General features: G+C 41.3%; 2 protein-coding genes across 2 annotated transcripts in view; one reads left to right on the top strand and one right to left on the bottom strand.

Annotated features, from left to right (window-relative positions):
* The window catches only part of rps25 (ribosomal protein S25), a 244,761-nt gene that overhangs the window by 87,233 nt on the left and 134,997 nt on the right, over positions 1–22,531 (top strand). The window lies entirely within an intron of this gene.
* LOC144608840 (vacuolar protein sorting-associated protein 26B-like) lies at positions 1,055–22,207 on the bottom strand. The gene is made up of 6 exons (XM_078427026.1): positions 21,765–22,207; positions 12,064–12,220; positions 10,109–10,273; positions 7,472–7,647; positions 6,389–6,531; positions 1,055–5,000 (listed from the first exon to the last, which is right to left on the bottom strand). The coding sequence occupies exons 1-6, from the start codon at positions 21,985–21,987 to the stop codon at positions 4,863–4,865; spliced, it is 1,002 nt and encodes a 333-aa protein (XP_078283152.1). The 5' UTR covers positions 21,988–22,207; the 3' UTR covers positions 1,055–4,862.

Below are 22,531 nucleotides of genomic sequence, written 5' to 3'. Positions count from 1 at the left end.
AGGCAACAAGAATAGGTAAGAATGTAACATTTGCATTGAAAATAGCTGGACAATTATTTGAGTCATAAGTATCTTGGATAAGATTCCTTGATCATCCAAGGCAATACATTTACAAGACAGACCTTCATTAAGTTTCAATTACTTTTTATCTCCCCCATCCTTGCACAGAATGTGATATTAGTACCATCTTCTGTTTATGAAGAAGGCCGTTTGATGCATGTCTGTGTATCTGCATGTTGATATTGTTTCTAACCTGGAATCACCATGCTACATTGTTTTCTCTTGCTCGTCACTACTATACACTCAAGCCTCCAACCTCTCCCCAGTACGGAGTTTTGATCAGCCAGCTTTCCAAGGGCAACTGTGGCAGACAGGCAGAGTGGTGCGGCTGGAAGAGCAGCTACCTCACAACTTCAACAACCGGAGTTCTGTTTGGGTTTAAGGTACCGTGTGGAGTTTGCACATTCTCTCTACAAACTCGTGCCCCCCCCCCCCATTTCTGGATGCTCCAGTTTCTTCCCACATCCTACAAGAATTATGGGATGGGAGATTAATTGCTAGTGATAAAATCTGGGGACAGAAATTGATGGGAATGTGGGGACAACAGGTTACAAGGAAAATTGAAAGGGAGTTGGGATGGCACTGAGCCTGATGCAACAGCTGAAATGGCCTCCTATCTGAAGGAAATATAGAATATCTTGAGTCAACCATCATTCATTAGATTTAAACACCAAGCAAATAAAAATTATTGATTGCCCTCAATGGTCACAACTACAAATTAGGCAAAAATATGCAAGGCAGCATTTCAATAAAAACTGCAAAAGAAAATCTCAAAATCAGGAATACATCAATTTCAAGGAACAAAAATATTTATGAAAATAACTGCAGATGCTGGTACAAATCGAAGGTATTTATTCACAAAATGCCGGAGTAACTCAGCAGGTCAGGCAGCATCTCAGGAGAGAAGGAATGGGTGACGTTTCGGGTCGAGACCCTTCTTCAGACTGATCTGTTTCAGGTCGAGACCTTTCTTCAGACTGAAGAAGGGTCTCGACCCGAAACGTCACTCATTCCTTCTCTCCTGAGATGCTGCCTGACCTGCTGAGTTACTCCAGCATTTTGTGAACAAAAATGTTTGGAACTTTGTCCAACTAGATACGCTTAGTTGGACAATGAATTTGATATCGCTTTCTGGTTCAATGAATTTCAACAATCCCTATTTTTTGAATAACGTTTCTGTTGTGCCCTTTTTCATCTCACGACAATGAAAATAATTTTACACCCAGTAAAGTGCGGTTGAAGTGTAGCAGCCAATTTGCACAAAACAAGGAATGTGAACAGAGATCAACCTAATGCTGTTTGTTGAGGCTGCTTTTCAAAATTATGCCTTGTGCTATTTAAATCCATGAGGCACATGTTCAAAGTCTCATCTGAGAAATGTACTCAATGGAATGATACTGGAACCCACAAACTACTGAGCAGCATAGGCAAACTTGCCACTTGACACCAAGCGACATGCAAAAATCATGCTTACATCTCTAATAAAATATTTCTTTTTAATCTGTAAAAACTACTAGTAACAGATTGGACTATGCTTTTAAAGTGAGATTGTCTTATTAGTACAATAGGAAAGCGATAACTGCTAAAGCGCTTACAGAGTAAAATCAGTCTCACCTCACTAAATTATTCTTTGCTATTAATGGCGAAACAGGTTAATACACTGGTATAGATTCCAGAACAAATCAAAAACACAATAACAGAAAAAGGAGATTTTAAAAGTATTTTTGCAATTACTTCAATATTGACAGCACACATTCAAATACTTTACATTTAAAATTATCCCTTTGTAAACTGAAATACCAACCAGTGGTGTGGCCTTTAATACAAATGTACCATGGAAGATATAATTACGATGCTTCTATGCTGATGCACAAATCGACATTGGACAAAAAATACTGCAGATGCTGGAAATCTGAAATAAAAACAGAAGTTTTCACATGTGCAGTTGGTCTGGCAGCATGTGGGGGAGAAATAGAATTAATGTTTCTGCTTGATGGCCTTTCATTGGAACTGCGGGAAAAAGGTTAAACGCAAAAAAAATATAAAGAGGAGGTCTACAACATAGAGATTTTGGGAGAGAATATGTAACTATTGGCAAGGTGGCAAAAGGTTGGTACGTTTAAATGGAGAATTAGCTATGTCCATGCAACATGGAATGACTGCTGAAAATCGCGAAAGTGGCCAGTGTCCCTGACAACGTTGATTTTTATTTTTTAGGTACAGTCCAAGTGCTATGCAGAAGATGGCGTTTTCCCCCTGGACTTGCAATGCGCTTAGCAATAGAACAGTATTGGAGGCAGAGTGTGCAGCATTGAGAGTTTAACTGGAAGCTCAAGGTCAAGCTTGCAGACAAAGTGGAAACATTTTGCAAGGGAGTATTCAAAACAATGGCGCAGCGGTAGAGTTGCTGCCTTACAACTCCAAAGACCTGGGTTTGATCCTGACTACGGGTACTGTACGTACAGAGTTTGCATGTTCTCCCAGTGACTGCGTGGGTTTTCTCCAGGTGCTCCGGTTTCCTCCCACATTCCAAAGACATGCAGGTTTGTAGGTTAAATGGCTTCTGTAAATTGTTCCTACTATGTGGGATAGAGCTAGTGTATGGGAGATCTCTGGTCGGCCTGGACGGTGAGCCAAAGGGCCCGTTTCCATGCCATATCTCTAAACGAAACAACAGTTCCCAATGTCAATAACTAAGACATGTTTAAAGCTCGAGTAAACTTCAGGAAAAACAAAGTCTCCACAAAAAGGCTTTTGCATCTACACAGAGGTGGCAGATGCAGGATGCCATTTTGTTTTCCGCAAAATCTGAATTTTTACCCACAGATTTTCACCTTGAATTTCCAAGCTAAATTATTGACCACCTCATCCAAGTGACTCTATTTAAGAATATAGGGGTCCACATAGTCACAAGCCTCCTTGTTTCTCAGTTGCCAAGTGTATATTTTTGCTTCTGATGGCATTTCACTCTTTTCCAGCTCCTAGACAGAAACAGTGCTTATCTGTATCAGTAATGGGAATCAACAAGTGGGAAATCTGCATAACAGATGCAAATTGCAAGGAGCATTGAAGCCCTCAACTTCTCAGATACTCCCAAAATTGAAGCTCTCAGTATCTCAGATGCAATAGTTTTTTAAGTAAACTTGATTTTGTTTCATTTTCTGCATGTACATAATTTTATATAAGATCATGGAAACAAAGGGAATAAAATAGCACTCTATACTGAACAGGAAGTAGTCAATAGTATAATGTTAATAAAAGCAACGATTGTTCTGGATTTAAGAATTAATACCCTGTCATTTTTCTTCAAGTGCCCATTTTAAATATCATTTGTCCCAAGGAGGGAAATTTAAAGTAGTTCGTGAAATTTTTATAACTTCTTCTGTAGTCAATTCCAAAATCCATCTACAGAAATAGGTCACAATATTTCTGAAAGTTTGATGTCATCAGAAACATTCATTTTTCCCATCTCCAGTTATTTTAATCAAACTTAAACTCGTTTTATAAAATGAAATAGGATTTTCAAAAGTACTAATACGAATACAGAGGCCCCATTGTTGGATGTTAAACATTATATTGTGCCTTTAAATCTAGTTTAGTTTAACTCCTACAACAGAGGGGCTTTTAATTGAAACACAAAAGAAAAAGTGCCTTGTTAGAAGGAATGTTACATTTCGTAAGAAAATCCACCTTGGAGCATCCGATCTTCAGGTCGAACATGCACAACGTGCCTCTCGTGCCTGGCGTGAAATGGCAAATTGGAATGTTAAAATCTGTACATGATTTCTAGCAGAATAACAACACCTCTACTTTGAAAAACAAATCAATGAAATTTCACACATGCAAACCGGTTAGCCAGGGTAAACAAAAAAGTGTGATTTTGAGTATTCGAACCAACTCCTGAATAAGTTGATCCCTTCTGTATACCTGGAATATATTCAGGAATTTCTAATAGCTAATGACCAAGTCTTTTAGAAACACAGTCAACTTTTTGCAGCACACATAACAAGGCCTTAAGAAAGTTGGTGAAAGCAGCCAACAAAATCTTACGGCATAGAAATGGGTCCTTAGACCCATGTTCATGCGACCATCAAATAGCCATGTATACTGATCCCATTTACCAATGATATTTTATGCACTGTTAATGGAAAATTCACATATTTCTGAAATAAAACAACCAAACAACTAGATAGACCTCTTAAGGATAGCAGAGTCAGGGGGTATGGGGAGAAGGCAGGAACGGGGTACTGATTGAGAATGATCAGCCATGATCACATTGAATGGTGGTGCTGGCTCGAGGAGCCAAATGGCCTACTCCTGCACCTATTGTCTATAATCTTTAACCAAAAGGTCAACAATGGCAGAGTTTTGTATAAGATGCAGAATAGATTGCTGTGTTATCACGGGCAAGTAGGTTCAACACCAATGTATACAGTAGCACGGATCAAATTTTCAAAGGTAATTGATCAATTTTCCACATACGATAGCTGATTAAAAACAAAGCAGGTGTTCATGGTAGATGAAAACTTGTGTCCGAGGAACATCACGTTAATGGTAGAAGAATTCAGTTTCTAAGCTTTGCTTGCATTGGTATGCTCCATCACACATCTTTAAAGCAACATAAAAACTGTTTTAACATGATATTAAAACACAGAGACAACAAGTTAAATTCCAGTCTGTCTTCTCTTGTCCTGAAGATGACGTCTGAAGGTGAACAGAATCAACTTCGAACCCTCATTTCTTTCCTTTGATTTTTTTTTGCAGTTTATATTGCTAACTCAGGATAGAGGCAGGAATGTGAACTAGTTATCCGCATCTTGATTTGAAATCAAAGGTTTGCTTTCAGCATTTGCAGACCCTTCATAACGCTGAGACGCAATGGCGGCCTGGTGGGACATACTCTTTCGAACTATGTCTCCTTTTCGCCACAAAGTGATTTCCTGCAAAGTAAAAAAAAAATGGAGACACATGAAGGCACACATGTAGATTTCCATCAACATCATTTCATGTTGAAGAGGTGCCTTTTATTAAGAAGAATCTGATAAATTTACACTGCATGGAAGCGCAATGGTCACATGTGGAGAAGTAGTGGAAACAGATACAATTATGACCATCAAAAGGTACATGCTGTAACTTGAAGGAACATGGATTCACAGAACAAGGGGCCACAGTTTAAGAATAAGGGGTAGGCCATTTAGAACGGAGATGAGGAAGAATTTTTTCAGTCAGAGAGTGGTGAAGGTGTGGAATTCTCTGCCTCAGAAGGCAGTGGAGGCCAGTTCGTTGGATGCTTTCAAGAGAGAGCTGGATAGAGCTCTTAAGGATATCGGAGTGAAGGGGTATGGGGAGAAGGCAGGAACGGGGTACTGATTGAGAGTGATCAGCCATGATCGCATTGAATGGCGGTGCTGGCTCGAAGGGCTGAATGGCCTACTCCTGCACCTATTGTCTATTGTCTATTCATAAGGTCATAAGTGATAGGAGTAGAATTAGGCCGTTCGGCCCATTCACTACTCTGCCATTCAATCATGGCTGATCTATCTCTCCCTCCTAACCCCATTCTCCTGCCTTCTTCCCCATACCTCTGACATAGGTACTAATCAAGAATCTATCTGTCTCTGCATTAAAAAATATCCACTAATGGGCAAAGGATTGGAGGATGCAACAAACTAGACTGGTTTTATGGAAGACTGGCTGGGATTTGACAGAATCAGACTTTATGTAGATGTTTAATTGAACTGGGAGAAACAGAATATTTTTGATCACATCTATTAAATTTGCCATCTGGAGTGCTACATGTTTTCTCATTGAACAGAATACCTCTCAGTAGCTACACTAGGAATGCTTCTCGAGAAACTCCAGTTCACGGGATGTCATGCCTGGTTCCTGTGAACTGTTCTGTACATTATTCAGCTAAGGTTTGAAGATTAACCTGGTCTTAGAAGTCAAGCAAACAACACTGCTGGTAAATAAATTATGCAGATATGATGCAATACAAGGAATTAATAAAATGGCAGGAGTAACTCTCCAGGTCAGGCAGCATCTCTGGAGTACATGGATAGTTGTTGTTTTGGGTCAAGACCTTTATACGAATTAAGATGGATGGACAGCTCCTTTTCATTTGGCATGGATAATAGGTATAAAAAAGGTTCCAACTACATAGCAACCTTCCATTATTCTGTGAGGCAAAGCAAGGTGTCACTACAGAGTAGGAGCCTGAAACTTTTTGTTGAGCCTTAAATTCTGCACAAGACTGCACCGCTGGCTAATATATCTTGGGCATGCAAGAAACTAAAACACAGTTCCTTATGCATCATTTAATACTTACCTGCTGTTTGAAATATCTCCTTTCCTCCTCATCAATAAGAACGAGATTGAGGTAGTACCGTACAGAGAACTTCTTGTTGATATCCCTCATGGATGGAGTCAATTCATAGCCAGCCAGAAAAAGTCTGATCGGAATGGATTCACCTAAACAACAAAAACAAACCTATAAACCTGGATCAATCAAAATTATAACGTTATATTTTACAGACAGCAGTACAGCAGGCATGACCAGGACCTACTTCAGAACTTGTCCACAGTACTAGGACAAATACTTTTCTCTGGTTTTGCTCCAGTGTGTAATAATCACTGACTTTTTTAATCTGGCAGAAAAGCCAATTACAATGCTCTGTGATACATGATGAACAAGGCTTTAAGGTGGAGTCACAGGACACTGCGTGGGCTTGTACACCAACTTCTTAAATAGAGATGTCACAACACTGCAGAGAATCAGCTTTGCAAGCAAAATCCCAGATTACATTCAAGCAGTAGTTTTGGTAATGGTCTGACAATCTGAGCACACTACTAACAAATCAGAGAATGAGACTCACAAAAAAAAACTACAACAATTGTGCAAAACTGGAATTGAAAACCGTGTAGAAGAAACCACCGGGCTATCAGCTACACACACACACAAACTGGTTTACTAATGTATTTTCCAAAAAAACGACCTGTCATAGAGTTATACAGTATGGAAACAGGCTCTTCAGCCCACCCTGTCCATTCCAACCAAGATGTCCCATCCGGTTTAGTTTAGTTTATTGTCACATGTACCAAGGTACAGTGAAAAGCTTTTGTTGTCTGCTATCCGGTCAGCGGAAAGACAATATATGATTACAATCGAGCCATTTACAGTGAATAGATACACGATAAGGGAATAACGTTTAGTGCAAGGTAAAGTCAGCAAACTCCGATCAAGGATAGTTCGAGGGTCACCAATGAGGTAGATAGTAGTTCAGGACTGCTCTCTGGTTGTGGTAGGTTGGTGGGTCATAGGGTTTGGTTCCACACTGTATCTCCAAACCAAACTCAAAAAGTTTTACCATTCCGCATTTTACAGTTTAACTCAAGACTCTCACATGCACACCTCTGACTGGGGCTCCATCCATTATTTCATATTTCGCTATTGTGTCATTTTCATGAAACACATTTGGTCCAGTTCCTGTAGTCTCCCTTTTTATGATGTCAATTTCCATATGCTTGATTTTGATGCGAACTAATAAGAAATATATCTTTCCCACAATTACATCCTTTAAATGGTACCTGGAGATAAAAGAGATAAGAGATAAAAATTAAACACACACACACCCTAAGCTTTTAAATCTCCTTTTTCTGTTATTGTGTCTTTGGTTTGTTCTGGAATCTATACCAGTTTATGAACCTGTTTCATCATTAATAGCAAAGACTAATTTAGTGAGGCGAGTCTGATTTTACTCTATATGCTTTAACAACTATCACTTTCCTGTTGTACAAATAAGACAATCTCACTTTAAAAACATAGTCCAATCTGTTACGAGTAGTTTTTACAGGTTAAAAATTATTGCATTTCCCTGCTGTTTTAAAAATCCTCACTTTGCATTTGGAAGTAAAATATGGAAGGAATGCATTAAGTAAAAAATAGATTAAGCATCATTCTTCAAACCAACACATCAAATATGTTATGGGGAGAAGGCAGGAGAATGGGGTTAGGAGGGAGAGATAGATCAGCTATGATTGAATGGTGGAGTAGACAATGGGCCGAATAGCCTAATTCCGCTGCTATTACTTATGACACGAGATGGGTTTGGAGTCATACAGACATGACCAAGCAAGGATGGTAGACTTCTTCCCCAGCAGACCAGTGAACTATATGTTTTTTTCTTAAAAGGCAACACAGGAGTTCCATGGTCATTATTACTAATCTGTTTTCACATTCCAGATTACTAATCTGAATTTAATTTAAATTCTACAGCTGCCCTGGTGGTATACGAACTCTACTCCGCCTCTGGATTACTAGTTTGGTGACAAAACTGCTGCAAAATCACTTTTCTTGCAATGCATGTTGACCATTCAAGTACTTTAATATTTCCATACACTTCCTTCTATTATGTCAGTCATTGTTCAGTATTTCACACGTGAAAGCTAGAAGTACATTAATAGGGTACCAGTGTACACTTCCGTTGTGCACATTCATCCATAATGTGATACGGAGATACACACTTAAAAAAACTTTTTTGCACTTCCAAACAAAACCACAATTAACAGATCTGGCTGGCACCGTGGTAGAGTTGCTGCCTTACTGCGTCAGAGACTCGAGTTAGATTCTGACTAAGGGTGCTGTCTGAATGGAGTTTATACATTCTCCCTGTGACCTCACGGCTTTTCTCTGGGTGTTCCGGATTCTTCCCACGTTCCAAAGACGTGCAGGTTTGTAGGTTAATTGGCCTCTGTAAATTCCAGGTTAGAACTAGTGCATGGGACTCGATGGGCCGAAGGGGCCCGTTTCCACACTGTATCTCTAAATTAAACTAAAGATATGACAGCACTAATCTTAAAAACTGTGAACCAATTATCTTAGCAAATTCTAAAGAAGTGGACCACAAATGCACTCACATTTGTACACTAGTCTGGGACGTCAGAATGCAGTTTCTACCATTTATAGCTTCACACCAATAAGCAATAACCCACAAATAGAAACACAAAAATAAGATACCGATAATCTGACCCGAGAAATTTAAGGGATTTAATTCTGAAGGGTCCTGACCCGAAATGTCACCTGTCCATTCCCTCACCAGATGCAGCCTGTCCCACCGAGTTCATCCAGCACTTTGTGGTTTGATTAAGGGAACAACATTCATTGGCACGTTGGGGTTAATCACCTTCCTATTCTTTAACTTATTATAACAGGATCTTTTACACCTTGTGGAAGGCAGATTAGCTTTGGGTAAGTGTCTTATTTAAAACGACACATTGCGTACCGACCTCTCAGTTCTGCTCAGAGTGTTGGCCTGTAACACATTTCTGTTAAAAGCGGGAACAGGTTCAAATGTCGCATTCACAAGGGGCTGAAAGGCCCAGTGGTGCAGCAGGTAATGCTGCTGCCTCACCGCTCCTGCAGCCCAAGTTCGATCATCATCTTGGGTGCTATGTCTGGAGTTTGTGCAATCTTTGACTTAGTTTACCCTGGGTGCTCAGGTTTTCTCCTACATCCCAAAGATGAGTCCGTTGGTAGATTAATTGGCTACTGCAAACTACTCTAAGCATTGCTAGGCGGTTGGAGAATCATCCTGGAGCTAATGGACCACAAGCAAAAATAGTTACAGGGAGATTGTCCATTGCCTATTGAAATACACGGGAGAACTACATTGATCAAAGTGTGAGCATTGACACAGTTGCTCAATGTCGTAAGAAAACATGGAAGCAACATGGGCAATAAGGAAATCACAGGAGCAAGACGTGTTGAACTGTTCATGCATTGAGCTGATACAGGTTGAACTGCCTCCTTCCTTGCTATGATAATTCCACAAGGGGGATATGAGCTTCTCAATAGGGCAAGAATGCTCAGCCATGGCAATCACAATGAGAAAGAGATTACGCATATATGAAACTAACACATAACCTGTATTCTTTACTCAAGCTTATCTTGTTCCAGATCCTGTCACTCACGATATTCTCACATGATTACATGCAGCTTTGTTCCTCCTTTCCCAATACATTGAAAACAGCAGGCTTTCATGACACATACTTTGATTTGTTGTATTCGAATTCAATGTGTAGGCAGTCTTCAATCCCAACTTCCATTTTGATCGATGAATTCATCTCAGGGTATGTACTGAGGGTGTGCACAACGACATCCGTTTCCTTAGTAATATCATTTAACCTGCGGCTGATGGTTGCTCTCAGAAAGTACCTGAATTGGAGAGATGTGGAAGAAAAACACCGAGCTTGTCATGGACATTTCCAGTTCAAAAGACAAGTTCCTGGACAACCCACTGCATTACTGCCAGCCCATAAAAGCTATTTAAAATAATCCCACTTCTTATCAAATAACCCCTGTAGGTTACAGCAATTCTCTTCTTGCACGCAAAAGGGGCTTCTACCTCCATCAACGTTTAAAGGCAGCAAGTTCCAGACTCCCTCCCCCCCCCCCCCCCCCACGATATTGGTGAAAATATGTTTCCCTCTTCACTGCCACATTGAACAACAATAAAACATCCCATTATTTATATTAACCTTTCTGCTGAAGGAACTAGCATGAACAGGCAGAGTCTATCTATGCTTCATAATTTTAAGTATATTTATTACATTGCCCTTCGGCTTCCTTTGTTCTAAAGTACAGAAACCCAACTTATTCAATCTTTGCACATGAATAAAATTGTCCAGGTTGGCAATAACTTTGTGAATATCCTCTGCGGTCTTCTGTATTAGTATCTTCCTTGTAGTAATGACCAGTACTGTCCACAGTACTGTAGTTTAACTAGTGTTCATACATTTCTAGTGTGAGGAGAATGGCCTTCTAACCCTACAAATGGGATATATCCCAAAGGCAGAACTAACTACTTATCTGTTCTAAACCTCAGGAAGCTTTAGACATGCAGGACCTAGCCCCAGTTTTACGCTATATTATTTATTGTGCATTGCATCGCCTCATTTGATTTTCACCATGCATTAAGTCACCATGCTCCAGACTTAATTCCATCTGTCATTTTGCACACTTGGCTAGCCTATCTTCAGATATTATCTTGCAGCCGAGAACCTCTTTCGCTCAACCAAACTGCAAAACAGTTTGTTGGCCGTTCTCCTGTTAAGTAATTGCCAATTACCATTTCAAAATGTTCAGCACAATTTTGAATTTTGTGTGTTTCTGGTAGCATTGAGAACAACAGGCTAAGTCATATGTATTATTCAGTTTTGTTTTAATGGCTTGCACACAAGCAAGACATTGCTGGCCTGAAGTCACATGCAAGCCAGACCAGGTAAAGAAGACAAATTTCCTCCAACGAAGGACATTAGTGAATGAGATGGGTTTTTAGTTTAGTGGTTATCATCACTGAAATTCAGTCATTTTCAAATACAAGCGATAAACATCACTGCAATTTGTTGGGTAATCAGACCACCAATAATCCATCATCTAGAGGGAAAAACTGTCAAGTGGATTTTGCAACCCATCTTCACAATAACATGTTTTATCCCCAAACAAATCATAATGTAAAGAGGAAGGAATGTGAAAGAAATGCAATTTCAGATTATAACCCTGAAATGTAATCGCTTGGCGCACAGGCAGCAAACATTACAATATCATTTAAATTAGCTGATGATCCATTGGGAGCATTATTCTGGGCAGATTAACTTTAGTTTAAATTAGAGATACAGCGCTGAAACAGGCCCTTCGGCATACCGAATCAGCGCCAACCAGCAATCCCCATTCACCAACACAATCCTATACACGAGGGACAAATTACAACCAAAGTCAATTAACCTACAAACCTGTACATCTTTGGGATATGGGAGGAAACCGGAACACCCGGGGAAAACCCACATGGTCATGGAGATAACGTAAAAAAACTCTGTACATGCAGCACCTTCAGTCAGGATCGAACCCGGGTCCTTGGCACTCTACCGCTGCACCACCGTGCATTAAAAAAAAAAAAAATCTGCATTCTTCACAATAATAACAAGACCCAAAGAGGCTGGACTCACCGTAACTTCACATTCTGACCAGTGTACGATTCGTATGGCTTTTCTACATGTGTAAACTCAAAGTCAAATGTTTGGGATTGTGTCATCTCACCAGGTCGGGCCAGATCTTTTACCAGTGACACAAACTCATGGTGATTTCCTCGGTCGTAGTACAGTTCTATTAAGAGAAGAACACGTGTTTAAACTTTACAACGTCCAACTATCATTTGTCCATCCACAATTGTCATACTTTTTTCACAAAAGGCACAGAATCTGCTAAAGTGGTCATTTTTCTTCTTCTTAATTTCCTTTTATCTGACTCATTCTGCTAGGTACAGCTTAGCAATGTATCTGGATCCACTTATACTTCAGCCTGCCAATAATCTTCACAACAAATTAAGAGCAGACTTTCAGCATTTTAGAATCTGATGTTTTTCTCTTCACAATGTTCTGATATTTCAAATGCCACGAGCAAATGTCTCGGAAAATCAGCTTCTCAAATGTTCACAATTCTACAGCCAAATTATAATTAAAATGGAATTCATGTAACAGTGCTGATTTTCAGTGTAGATCTTCCAATTCTGGCAGCTACACCCAGTCACTCCCTCCTCTCCCCTCCCCCATCAGACAGGAGGTGCAGAAGTTTGAAAACACATTCCTGCAGATTCAGGGACAATTTCTTTCCAGCTGTGATCAGGCAACTGAACGTTCCTCTAATCATCTAGAGTGTGGCACTGATCTCCCATCTACCTCTTAAGAGTCCTCTTAACACAGACTTCAGTGTTATATTTTGTTGTGTTGTGCCCTTTCCCCTTTATCTATACAGTTTAGTGTACCGAGGAACAGTGAAAAGCTTTTGTTGCGTGCTAAACAGTCAGCGGATAGACAATACGGACAGCTAGTTTTCGTTGACTGGATAGCACGCAAACAAAATCTTTCCACTGTACCCCAGTACACGTGACAAAGAGAAACTAATCTAAACCTTTGTGCCCTAGCTACTTTCTTCAAGTGTTATTCAGCGTGGAGGAGCACTAAATTATCAGCCAAAGGATGACCACAGGTGATGTTCTGGAGGTTGTTCCCATGCCTGTGCTTAACTTAATACCATGAGAATTTTCAGAGTTCCCATCTCTAGCACTATACAGTAAACTTCTGAAGAATCTGTCCTTTATGTTGGAGTGTATACATCTATGGATTACAAAGGAGTTATTTGGTATGTAGATAGACTCAAAATGCTGGAGTAACTCAACGGGACAGGCAGCATCTCCGGAGAGAAGGAATAGGTGACGTTTCGGGTCGAGACCCTTCTTCAGACTGATGTCAGGGGAGTGGGCGGTACAGAGGTAAAATGTAGTCGGAGACAGTAAGACTGGTAGGAGAACAGGGAAGGGGAGGGGATGGATAGAGAGGGAAAGCAAGGGCTACTAGAAGGTTGAGGCTGAAGAAAGGTCTCGACCCGAAACGTCACTCATTCCTTCTCTCCAGAGATGGTATGTCGGTTGCAAGGTGTGATTTAGAGATGACTGTTAAGACTTGATCAGTTTAACAGATTCCTCTCTAACTAAGATTCCAGCTCCCAGATGCCCACATGAATACCGAAGGCTTAACTAGGCTGGCAGTGTCAAAATTGGACGTTGAGATCAATGGCAGTTGATCCATCTGATGTTATTTCTACTCTGCTTTAAGGTAGTAGTTCTAACACAACTGAATGGTTTGTTAAGCCATTACAGGGGTCAGATAAGAGGGATATTTCTTGGGCATGGAGTCAAGCCATACTGGTTAAAGATACCACCTGCTTCGAAGGACATGTGAACCTCGTATACTTTTACAATAAACTGATTGTTTGGGGAAGTAGATACTATTCCTTGCAACTGTGAGCATAGCTGTGTTGTCTGCTGAATGCCAGAAATAACAGGGTATATACTGTAAAGGATTAGACTGTAAAAGTAGGGAAGTAACTGCAGTAACTGTGAAGGATGTTGATAAAACCACACCTAGAATACTGGTTTACTTGTTTAAGGAGAGATATAATTATGCTGGAGACAGTTCAGAGAACGGTTCACAAGATTAATTCCTGGGGCAAAGAGCAAAAAAGGGTCAGGCAGCATCTGTCAAGGGAATTGGACCGATGATCTTTCAAAGAAGGGAAGAAGATTGAACTTTTTTTGTCTTCCATCACAGTGAGGAATGTGGGGGAGTCGCTGTGGTGGATATTCAAGTTAAAAATTGATTTGGTGTCCTGTTGCTCTTTATTGGTATGACTATGGCAAAGCAAATTCCTTGTATGTTGCAAAACATACTTGGCAAATAAATTACTATTACAGATATGATTATGATTATATGCCATCTGACCTTTTCACTCCACAGATGCTGCCTAACCCACTGCGTTCCTCCAGCAGTTTGATCATAAGCTATAGGAGCAGAATTAGGCCATTTGGCCCATCAAGTCTACTCCGCCATTCAATCGTGGCTGATCTATCTTTCCCTCTCAGCCCCATTCTCTTGCCTTCTCTCCATAACCCGTGACACGTGTACTTTTCTTTTTGCCCAAGATTCCAACATCTGCAGTTTCTCGTGTCTTTTGAGACACAAAGGCTGAGTTATGAGGAAAGTTTGAGCAAGAACAGTCTATATTGATAGGAATTTAGAATATGATGTGATTGTGTTAGACAATAGGTGCAGGAGTAGGCCATTCGGCCCTTCGAGCCAGCACCACCATTCAATGTGATCATGGCTGATCATTCTCAATCAGTACCCCGTTCCTGCCTTCTCCCCATACCCCCTGACTCCGCTATCCTTAAGAGCTCTATCTAGCTCTCTCTTGAATGCATTCAGAGAATTGGCCTCCACTGCCTTCTGAAACAAGATTCTGAGAAGCTTTCTTGGAGAGGATGATTCTACTCATGGGGAAATCTAAAACCAGAGGGCGAAGTCTCTGAATTAAAGGTCCAATCTTTTGGAGCAACAAGAAAGAAAATCTTCTGAGGCACATGAACCTCTGGAATTGCCAACCTCAGAAATATGCAGGCAGAATTACAGCACATTGTTTCGTAGCTTCACAAGTTGAATTTAAGCTGTACACCAGTCACTCAAAGCAAACAATGTCACTCTTCACCCCAAGAGCCTTTGACTAGAGGAACGGTTATATCTTATCACAATAATGCAGATTATTGACCAACCCACCTCAACCCACCGCAACTCTTTATCTCTGTTGTGGAGAAAATGCAAGGAAGATTTCTGACATGGCAGGAAAGGACACCAGATCATCAAGGCTTGTATTCACTGAAGGATTTGGAAGAATGGAGAGAGGTCTCATCAAAAGTAAGCATTTCTGACAGGGTTGGAGTATCTGGATACAGGGAGAATGTTTTTATTCGCTTGGGTAGGGTCAAGACCAGGGGTCACATTTCACGATAAAGGACAACACAGATGGCATTGACGAGAGAAATCTCTTTACTCAGGACGATGTGAAGCCAAATCACTGAACATATTTGAGGAGTTACAGTAAGATAACAGATTATTGGAGTTACCGTTTGGAAATCCAAATGGTTTGGCATCTAGGCCCCACTTCATCTCTTCCCTTTAAAACTTCCAGAGACTAGTTCCCCGTGCATCCTTTAAACTGCTTAATTCACTAACAAGTGCTGCTATGTAACATCTCAAAGAAAATGGTAAATTAGAAGAGTGTGTTGGTGTACTAATGGGAGTACTATCGAACACTCCAGGAAATCGCATAACAAGGAACTGCCGATGCTGGTTTATACCAAAGAAAGACAAAATGCTGGAATCACTCAATGGGTCAGGCAGCATCTCCAGACAACATGGATAGGCGACGTTTCAGGTCGGCACTCTTCCCCAGGAAATCTGTCCGTCTGGTGCCAAGTCTGCAAGGGCACCGGAAGAACACCACCAAATTCAGGATCAGCTTCCTCCCCATTGTTATCAGGCTCCATGAGCTAGTATGCCGCCCTGATCTTCCAACCTTACTCATTGCAGACCGCACACTTTTTAAAAACCTGCACTCTCTGTAATTGTAATGCCATTACGTTGTAATACTATTTTTTCCACTCTATTTATCTCTTTACACTACCTGTTGTGCATGGCTTGATTGTGCGCATGTACAATATGATTTGACATGCAAAATAAGCATTTCACTGTATCTTGGTACACGTGACACTAACAATCCACACCAGGTGACTGCAATTTTACTGAGGACAGATATCTAAACACTAAAAGGCATAAAAAGGAGGTAGTGCATGAATACGACATAATCAGCTTTTATATTTCATAGCAGGGCAAGCTTTTAAATGTCATAATGCAACTACTTTAAGTCAGTTTTAAAACCATAACCTAAAGTACTTCTTTTTTTTAAAAGAAGAACATCAGGGCATTGACTAATGTGATCTTGAAAAATCTGTAATGGCTATAATGTCTTCAGTGGCTTCAGTTTTAAGTTGGGAGGTAATTCGTGATAACCGCAGTATAACTTTACGGAGACACTTTATAAAAAAGACCCGACCCTGGTGCAAAATTGGCAAAAGAGGAACAGGAAATGCGTGCAGAAATTTAAAAGCTACATAACACCTTTTAGTTGCTGTCCTACTTTCTTGAGATCCTAGGCAGTTGTTCCTCTTTACAGACTATTATATTTAACACCAAACCACGAGGGCAGTCTCTGAATACTAAATACAACCCAAACAAATTACAGCCAACACCAGGATTGCAGTTGGCATTAAGTGAAAAGCATCCCTCCTCCTTCTCTGGCTGTTAAAACATGCGTCTTTACAGAACCAAAAAAAATTGGAGAAAATATCCTGAAGGTTAGGGGGTTGTTTTACCAGCCCTCTGACCTATTGAGTATTTCCACATTTTGTTTTCACCATAGCTAACAGTATTCCAATAAAACAGATAGATCAAAAATATTTCAGGTTAACAGAATGAAGTAAGGGTACTTCTTTTTTGCAGTTTATTTTTTGGGGGAAAAAACACTCAGCTACCCTCTTGAACACTGCATTTTTGCTTGGCATTGTCCTATATGAAATGCTGGCAAACGTGAAACATAGAAACATAGAAAATAGGTGCAGGAGTAGGCAATTCGGCCCTTCGAGCCTGCACCGCCATTCAATATGATCATGGCTGATCATCCAGCTCAGTAGCCTGTACCTGCCTTCTCTCCATACCCCCTGATCCCTTTAACAAAAAGGGCCACATCTAACTCCCTCTTAAATATAGCCAATGAACTGGCCTCAACTACCTTCTGTGGCAGAGAATTCCACAGACTCACCACTCTCTGTGTGAAGAAATGTTTTCTCATCTCGAAGCTAATAAATCTATTGAACATTCGTATTCGAAATTAGGTCTACAGCACCAACATAATGCTTAAATTATTTTAGTGCAAAAAGTCCATCAATACGTGTATCTGATTAACCTCGTGGTACTTAAAGCAGATTACAATTAAATTAAAGATATATTATTGACTTGCCATTTTAATGCCGTTAGCCTTGAATTTGTGCAGTGCTAGGTAGTGACCAATTGAAGGAAACTATTAAAAAAGTATTCAAAGACCTTGTTTGCTGGCAAGAACCCAAGAATAACAGGAAAAGTTGCAACTGAGGTGCCAAAAAGACAAATACTGTTTTTGTGTGCTGAGCGTATTCCCTGATAACGTTATCACAGTCCACAACAGCCAATGTAATCTTCTTTGCACAAGAGAGTACAACGAGAAGATTAGAAAAAGGGATATGCAGTCTTTCTTTTGGTTACTGGTAAAATTTATATATTCAATTTTTGGAAAATATCTGCAGTACTGAACTCATTGTCATATCAGCATCTTTTGAGCAATCACACATGGAGCCACCAGATTTAGGTTTATTGTTGTCACATGTACTGAGGTGCAGTGAAACGCATGCTATCCAAACAGAACACATAACCATACATAGATATAAACTGAAGTACAATGGATAAAGCAATGGGGAAGATACATAGTGCAGACTCCAGCTACACATCACATTGGCTCAGCAAGGCCACCAGCATAATCAAGGACTAGCCTCACCCCAGTCACTCCCTCTTCTCCCTTCTCCCAAGAGGTACAGAGTGTGAAAACGCACGCCTCCAGATTCAGGGACATTTGGCTGACTGGATAGCATGCAACAAAAAGCTTTCACTGTGCCTTGGTACACATGACAATAATAAACTAAAGAAAATAGTTCTCAGCATTGTAGCGCGTCAGTTCTTTCGACAAAATCCAATGTCCTCAATGGGGTAGAGGTGAATCGGACATTACCCTAGCTTATGGAAGGACTATTTAGAAGGCTCTTAACGGAGGGGAAGAAGCAGCGACTGGGCTGGGCCAAGTCTTTAATTATGTGCAAAAAGGAACTGCAGATGCTGGTTTAAACCGAAGATACACAAAAAGCTGGAGTAACTCAGCGGGACAGACAGCATCTTTGGAGAGAATGAATGGGTGACGTTTCGGGTCCTGAAGTCAAACAATAGTTCCTTCACCTTGTGAACATTGAGGGAGAGATTATTATCCTGACATAATGTCACTAAGTTCACTATTTCCTTCCTGTACTAGATCAGCTCTACAATGTTAACTTTGTGGACCCTGACAGCTCTGGCCTAAACACAATGGAGTAGGTAGTACATAAACAGGGCAATCTGTGGCAATGTGCTACGATTCCGTCTTAAGAGACAATTTTAATCTACGTTCTTCCTCAATGATACCAGCTCCTACCATGGGTTTGGCTATCCTGTGCGCTAATGATAGCGAGCTTTCTCTCTTCAGCCTTGCATTCAATGTCATCATTGCTTTTCACCCGCCTGCCTGCAGAAATTCCGTTAACCTGTCCATAACAAAACTCAACTTTATTTTTCTCAGCCACTAGAGGTTGGAAGCTCACCAAGTTCACGCAGATGATCGATCACCCGCATAGTAGTTCTGTTATCCCACTTATGTAATTTAGACACATGGGGCAATTTACAGAAGCCAGTTAACCTACAAGTCTTTAGAATGAGGAAGGAAACTGGAGCACCCGAAGAAAACCCACAGTCACAGGGATAATGTACAAACTTTGTACAGACGGCACCTGTAGTCAGGATAAAACCAGGGTACTCTACCGCTGTGCCACTATTTGTAATTAACCTTACAGTAAGTATTTTCACTCTTGCACTGGCTCCGTTACAGCACAAGCTGCATCTATATGATCACAAAGCCTTCTGGTCACACTAGCATTCATCTCTACTCTCATTTACACTGCTGCACATCTGTATATTTTTAAAGCCCTTCTCTCAAACTCGAGAAAAAACCTAATGAGCTCCAGATCACCCAAAGTCCTGTTGCTTTTATCCCATCATAAAAATCACCAAGCATCTTATCTATTTTGCCAATGATCGTACTGAAGACCATCCAATCACACTGAAGAAGTTATTTTTTAATTTGGCTAATTGATGATCTTGTTGTAAAGGAATCTTTAGGGAACAGTGACCATTATATGATAGAATTTTACGAAGAAGATTTAATTAATGCAATTCAGTCTAAAACGTGGGTTTCAAATCTAAGCAAAGGAAACTACAGAAGATTCAAGGTGAAAGTTGGCTGTAGTCGATGGGAACATACATCAATAATGAACTGTCAATAAATAACATTTAAACATAAGGCATAAGACTCAGGTTCGATCCTGACTACGGGTGCTGCACTGTAAGGAGTTTGTACGTTCTCCCCGTGACCTGCGTGGGTTTACTCCGAGATCTTCGGTTTCCTCCCACACTCCAAAGACGTACAGGTATGTAGGTTAATTGGCTGGGTAAATGTAAAAAATTGTCCCTAGTGGGTGTAGGATAGTGTTAACGTACGGGGATCACTGGGCGGCACGGACTTGGAGGGCCGAAAAGGCCTGTTTCCGGCTGTATATATATGATATGATATGATGATAATTTGCAGTAAAATATATTTCTATGAAATAAAAACTACAAAGAGAAATGCGATCATTCCATGTCAAAATAAATTGAATGGGGATGCTTATAAACTTGGTAGAAACAGTAGCACAAAAAACTGATGCCAAAGAAAACACATTGAGGCAGCTCTACCATTCAATGTAAATCATTGAAGAACAACCAATATCAATTACCCTGCAACCTATTCTCCCGCATGCCTTTTCTCCACCTCCAATCTCCTGTCAGCCATCTATACCAAGGGCATTTAGTGACCAACTAACTTACCAGCACATTTTCAAGATGTTGAAAGAAATTGGATCACCTTGGGGGGTGGGAACCCACAAAGGCACATGAACAATGTGAAACTGGCAAATTGAAAACAAAAGATGGCAGGATTAAACTCAGATCAAAAGAGGCATGAGCAGCATCAATAACTACTATGCCACCATGACGCCTACAAGAACTTTTGGGAATATCCCAATGTGTCAAAAGGACATTCAAATTGAGTTACAGAGATATTAATTTGGATGGGAAGAGATGAATGAAAGTGGGTTTTGAAGAACATCTCAAAACAAAGTAAGAAGGGTATAGGTGGAAAATCCCTGATTTCAGGTCTTTGACAGCTGTATAATCATAATGAATGGCTAAATCACTAGGCAATTTGACTTAGGGGCGATGCTATTAAGAGGCATTAACTGAAAACTGACGTAAGCCAGGGAGCACTGGAGATTTGGGGGAAACATAGAACAGTACGTCACAGGACCAGGCCCTTTAGCTCACAATGTCTCTGCTGAACATGATGCCAACTTAACCCAATGTCCTCCGCCTGCATGTGATTCATATTCATGACGATAACGGTAAAGAGCAGGAACTTGGGAGGTGTTTTTAAGTTTACGGGAAGCAAAATGAGGGAGGTCACATGTAATGCAGAGGTGACAAATGTTCCAGTCTCACTGCATTCGCTGTTTCAAAACGTTCTAGGCCTCCTTCACATCTGGCAAATAATATTGAGAATACATTGGAGACAGCAATGTTTTCTTTAAATATTTACATGTGCAAAAGCACCTACGATCACAATTAATCATGAACACCAGTCCTTGAATCAATAGCCAACAGCTTGATTCATTAATGGAAAAAGGGGCAAGGAGCATTCCTATTATCATCATCAAAACGTGTAGTCTGTGTTGCATAGAATCTTTGTGAAGAGCTGCCTGCAAGTTCTGGAACATGTGTCGACAGAAGATATTTTGGGTCAGGACACCCTTCTGAAGACCAGAACTAGGTTTTGTTCAACATTCCAACACCTGCAAATTCAATGACACCTGATACTTAAATGGAGACACAAGGACCTGCAGATGCTAGAATCTCGAGCAATACCCAAAGTGCTGGAGGAACTCAACGCGACAGGCAGCATCTGTGGAAGGAGTGGACAGCTGATGTATCGAGTTGGGGCCCTTCTACAGACCCATCCCTGTTAAACATTGCAATCATATCTGCTTCAATGTGCTGGAAACAGATCTGACAGTAATATTTAAGAGGCATTTAAAAACCAACAGGCAGGGAATAGAAGAATACGGACCATGACAAGGGTCCGCACCCGAAATGTCGTCAATCCATCTCCCTCCATAGATGCTGCGCGACCCGCTGAGCTCCTCCAGCAGCGTCCTGTTACTTAAACACGACTCTTACACCATCATTCCAATCACTTAAGATTTCCAAATACATGATCAAGCCACACTGCGTCCCGCGTCCAGTGTACTTCGGCCAGAGGTCGAGAGGTTTCCTACCGATCTGCCCGATGAACTCCACTTTAATGCCTTGATGCTCGAACCTTTTGCCGGGGGTTTTCAGGCTGACGTTCACCTTCCCGGACACAGTCTCGCCGTCGTAGAACAAGAAGTATTTATCCTTCTTGCCGTCCTCTGTCTTGTGCTCCACTTTTTTGCGCGTCTCGGCATCGTTCAGCACGACGTCGATCTCCGCGCTCTGCCCGAAGCTGAAGAAGCTCATGGTGTCAGGTCGCGGCTGGCGAGGGCGAGGCCTTCTTCGGACCAGAGGGAGGGAGGAAGGGAGTAGCGGTTGTGAGGAAGCACAGGGAGGGGCGGTTCTCTTAGAAGTGAGAAGGGCCAAGCGTTACCAGGCCCACGCTGATCCCCGGCCTTTCCCTGCGGAGCGGCGGCGCCGACCTCTCCTCTTCCCCCCACCAATCTCAACGATTGCCAGCACCCACCGCGCATGCGCCGGTGCTGCCGGCCACCCGCCACACACGCAGTGCGCATGCGCCTGATTTGCCCCGCAAATCAGCGCGCATGTGCCCCCTTTGCCTCGCAGACCAGCGCGCATGCGCTCCCTTTGCCCCGCACCATATGCGCATGCGCTCCCTTTGCCCCTCACCATGTGCGCACGCGCACAATTCGACCCGCAACCGCGCCCGGTTTGCCCCGCACCCAGCGCGCATGCGCTTGCAGAGACATCATGTGACCGTGGAGCCTTTTTTCCTCCACACAAACAATTGTCCGCAATGTTTCCCTTTAACGTTCCTCAACGGAGCGAT

This window comes from Rhinoraja longicauda, chromosome 32, assembly GCF_053455715.1.
Source record: "Rhinoraja longicauda isolate Sanriku21f chromosome 32, sRhiLon1.1, whole genome shotgun sequence".
NCBI lineage: Eukaryota > Metazoa > Chordata > Chondrichthyes > Rajiformes > Arhynchobatidae > Rhinoraja > Rhinoraja longicauda.
Note: the sequence above shows the minus strand (reverse complement) of the source record. Positions and strands in the feature narration are given on the sequence as shown.

Coding starts and splice junctions, on each gene's coding strand:
- LOC144608840 (XM_078427026.1), bottom strand. CDS start 21,987: ATGAGCTTCTTCAGCTTCGGGCAGAGCGCGGAGATCGACGTCGTGCTG. Junction 6,532..7,471: donor GGATGGAGCCCCAGTCAGAG/GTGTGCATGTGA, acceptor TTTGTTGTTTAG/GTGAATCCATTCCGATCAGA. Junction 5,001..6,388: donor GGAGATATTTCAAACAGCAG/GTAAGTATTAAA, acceptor TTTACTTTGCAG/GAAATCACTTTGTGGCGAAA.